The sequence below is a fragment of the Silene latifolia genome, chromosome 9 (assembly GCF_048544455.1).
Source record: "Silene latifolia isolate original U9 population chromosome 9, ASM4854445v1, whole genome shotgun sequence".
Taxonomy (NCBI): Eukaryota; Viridiplantae; Streptophyta; class Magnoliopsida; order Caryophyllales; family Caryophyllaceae; genus Silene; species Silene latifolia.
The window spans coordinates 226,042,076-226,046,488 of NC_133534.1; the positions used below are offsets into that span (position 1 = coordinate 226,042,076).

Below are 4,413 nucleotides of genomic sequence, written 5' to 3' on the forward strand. Positions count from 1 at the left end.
TGAAGTCAGCAATCAACCAGTTGCCAATCAGCTGTAAAATCTGTTGACTGTATACACACTCAGTGAATAGGTGCAAATGAGTTTCAGTCTGACTCAAACAGATACAGCATAAATCATTAGGACTGATATAAAGCTTGAATAATTTTTGTTTCAGCATCAAGGCTTCATTGGCAATTATCCAGGCTATAAAGGAATGTTTTGGTATGGCCATTGAGTTCCATACAGCATTGCTCCATGAGACTTGATTCCTTTTAGTTCTCAACCAGTTATAACAAGAACTAACTTTATACTCACCTTGACTGATGCTCCAACTATGATTGACAAACCCAGCCTGAATTATATCACGAACCTGACATATCTTCCTCCAATGCCAGCTAGCATTGGAAGTAGGTTGATGTTGATGCCAAGCCTGATCCTTACAGTAAACCTGGTGTACCCATTGCACCCAAAGCTTGTCAGTTTTCTCTGCCAACCACCAAACAAGCTTCCCAATGATAGCTTGATTCCAAATCTGGCTTTGCTTGAGCCCTAATCCACCTTCCTTCTTAGGAACACACACTTTTGACCAAGCAATGAAGGAAGCCCTATTATGTTCTGTGCTACCCTCCCATAAGAAGTTTCTGCATATGACATCAACTCTATGTAACACTTCTTTGGGAAGTACAAACATAGAAGCCCAGTAATTATAAAGAGAAGCAAGCACAGAATTAACTAGTACAAGCCTGTCTGCATAAGATAAACGTTTGGCTGCCAAACTCTTAATTCTATCAACAATCTTATCAATTAAAATTGCACACTCTTTCTTTTTCAGTCTTCCTACAGTGATTGGAACTCCCAAGTATTTAAAAGGAAGTTTGCCTTCCATGAAACCAGAAACAGAGAGAATATCTCTCTTGAGCTCTTCATTCAGACCATTAAAATATACACAAGACTTCTGCGCATTCATATTCAGTCCAGATGCTACAGAGAAAGCAGAATAAGATCTCAAAATGACCATGATAGACTTAATGTCTCCTTTACAAAACAGTAATAAATCATCTGCAAACATTAGATGTGTTAGTTTCATTTTGTGACATAAGGGATGATAGGAGAAAGGGAGCTTCCTAGTAGCACACAGAAGTATCCTACTCAAATACTCCATACAGAGTGTGAACAGAAGAGGTGACATTGGATCACACTGTCTAAGCCCTCTCCTTCCATGAAAAAACCCAAAAGTTTCACCATTTAAAGCAATAGAGAAGGAAGTACTCCTGACACATTCCATAATCAACTGGCAAAAATGAGGAGGAAAATTGAAAGCTTGCAAAATCTCATCCACAAATTGCCAACTTACAGAATCATAAGCTTTCATCAAGTCCATTTTAAACATGCACCTAGGAGAGCTAGACTGCCTATTGTACAGCTTAACCAAATCTTGGCACACTAATATATTCTCAATGATGCTCCTCCCCTTGATGAAGCCTCCTTGATTTTTACTCACCAACTCAGGTAGCACATCAGCAAGTCTAGTACAAATGAGTTTTGAAATACATTTATACAAGACATTGCAACAAGCAATGGGTCAAAATTGGGTAACCTGAGTAGGCATCTTGCACTTAGGTATGAGGGTAAGAATTGTAGAATTAAGCTGCTTAAGTAATTTACCAGAGCTAAAAAAATCTTGGACTGCATCACATACCTCAGTACCAATAATACCCCATGAATCCTTAAAAAAAGCACTAGAAAAGCCATCTGGTCCAGGAGCCTTGTTGTCTGGGATTTAAAAAATAGCAGCTTTGATTTCTTGACTAGTGACAGGCCTGAGTAACAGATTCCAATGATCAGTATTACACACAGCCCCTTGCCTTACAATTTGAGGATTCACAGAAGTAGTAGCTTTCTCTGTCCCTAAGAGCTGAATATAATACTGAAGAAAAGCATTATGGATCATTTGAGGGCCCTCATGCTCCTTCCCATACATATCTGAAATGGACAGCACTTGATTCTTCATAAAATTACTTTTAATAACACCATGAAAGTACCTTGTGTTACTATCACCATCCTTAATCCAAGCAGCCGTAGCTTTCAAACTCAAGAAGAGAGTACAAGCAGTCAACAATTCCTTATATTCTCCAATAGCATCCTGTTCTTTTTGTAACCACAAAGTATCTCTAGGATCAATAGCAAGCTGAGCTTGAATATATTCCAAATTTTTCAGGGCAAAAATAGCACTATTCTCAATATCATATAAATAATCCCTATTGTATTGTCTAAAATAAGGTTTCAACTATTGCATTTTCTTAACCAGACAGTACATTTTAGTGACATAGCCTGAATTTTTCCACCATCCTTGTAAACACTGAAGGTAATAAGGAGATTTCCCCCACATATTGAAGTATTTGAATGGTCTTTTAAAACTATTATGTTGACCAGTGCTCTTCAGCAGATAAGGGGTGTGATCAAATATACCCTCGGGAAGAAAATGAGCATACATATTAGGCATTTGATCACTCCATTCCTGAATAATTAAAGCCCTATCCAATCTGCTATAGACTCTAGAACTGATATCCTGCTTGTTGTTCCAAGTGAAGAAGGACCCTCCATCAGGACTATCCACTAACCCACATCTGGTCAGACACCCTTGGAAATCATCAATTTCCTTATCACTACTACTACCTCCTAATCTTTCAGCATGGGACAGGACACAATTGAAATCCCCACACACTAACCAGGGATCCTTGATATTAACAGAGAAATTCACCAACTGAGCCCATAAATCTTCCCTTGCCTGAATGTCATTGAATGCATAAACCATAGATAGATTAAAAAAAAAAAAAAAAAGTAGTAGAAGCCAACTCAGTAACCTTCATATTTATACATTGAGCGGAGTAGTTAAGAAAATCCACATGAAAGATAGTAGGATTGATGCGTGTCTAATATATGATGTTTTGCATCTCATTTCACTCGCATTTCAGAGCTCAATTAAGTAGTTTATGCTACTATTTCCCTTGTTTCGTGTATTTCTTCCTTTTCGTGTGATTTTGTAGGAATGTGAAGAATATGGCGGAAAATGGTCCAAATCTGCCCCGGAGTGTTTAGCATAGGATTTGACATGAAGTATTGACTCGAGGAATGAGCTTGGTGCGCGTTTCAAGGCCTAAAGATAGCAAAAGCATGGGTGCATACGAGTTTAACAAGCAAAGAGCACTTCACGATATTGCAGCCTGCTTCAGATGGCAATATCTCGAGTTCTAGATTATCCTCTTAGCTTTCCAACGCCGTGTAGAACGCCTGATTTGACCAAGTAACGAAGAAATGGCAGCTGTTTTAAGATCGGTGCGCGCTACAGGAATCCTCAGAATGCAATTCTGTACAGCACTCTTGGTCGATCGACTGGTACAAGTGGTCGATCGACCACCCCACGAGCTGATGCGAAAGTTAAAAGATTGAGAATTCCAAAGCCCATTGTGATTAGATTTAGGAATAAAGGTTACGCAGGATTATTCCTATATAACATAACCTTAGTTTTCAGAATAACCATCCAGTTTCTATTATCAAGTTCTTAATATACAATTCAATAGTCATTAGTTTAGATTATTTTCCATCAATAAAGCTTTCTTTACATTCAGTTTCGATCTTTCCTCTTCAATTCTCCCTGCGGTATTTTCTGTTCCTTCGTTTAATACTCGTTGTTTTAAGTCATTCGTAGTATAGAATTGCTAGGTTAGAATTCCCAAAGCCAATTATCGTTTTATGTTAATTGTTTATTTAATTAATCTAAGCATGAATTTGTTAGCTTTATTTGATAATATTATTGTTGTTTTCATCACAAATATGAGTAGCTAAATCAACCCCGCTAAGATGTAGGGGAGCTATAGCGTAGATGGCATAAATTATAGGCGATTTCGATTCACGGTATGGTCGATCGACCGGTGCCCATGGTCGATCGACTGGTTACGCGTCTGGTTTTGCTTTGTTTGTTTCGTTAAGTGCTTTATCTTTCAATGAGACCGAGAGGAGACTTGATAGATGCTCAAACTTGACCATCCCATAGACCGAGAGATAGGAATGGACAATAATTAACGTATTAAAACGACTAAATTGCTAAGATCAAGAGATAACGTTATTTAGTTTGCATTAGGAATCATTAATCAAGAACGAGAGTTAGTATTAATGAGACTTAGGGAATAGTAGCATAGGCCGAGAGGTAGCTACTATTTAACATGGACCGAGAGGACTTGTTTTCCCCATCCTTCGCGACCGTATTTCGAAGTTACCTAGGATTATGTGCCATCGCAGCTATAGTGAACCGACCGTCTTAGCATTTCTTTTATCACAGTTTACATCTTTTGCAACTTTTATTTATTTATTTAATTTATGTTAATAGTTTTAGAATTTATTCACATCAAAACCCCCACAAATTAATTACCCGAT

At 37.9% G+C, this 4,413-nt stretch overlaps 1 protein-coding gene across 1 annotated transcript; it reads right to left on the reverse strand.

The window, feature by feature from the left end:
• Positions 1-1,759: 1,759 nt before the first annotated feature.
• LOC141602315 (uncharacterized) lies at positions 1,760-2,794 on the reverse strand. Its single transcript, XM_074422619.1, has 2 exons — positions 2,295-2,794; positions 1,760-2,249 (listed from the first exon to the last, which is right to left on the reverse strand). Exons 1-2 carry the CDS (start codon positions 2,792-2,794, stop codon positions 1,760-1,762), a joined length of 990 nt encoding a protein of 329 aa, XP_074278720.1.
• Positions 2,795-4,413: the final 1,619 nt, after the last annotated feature.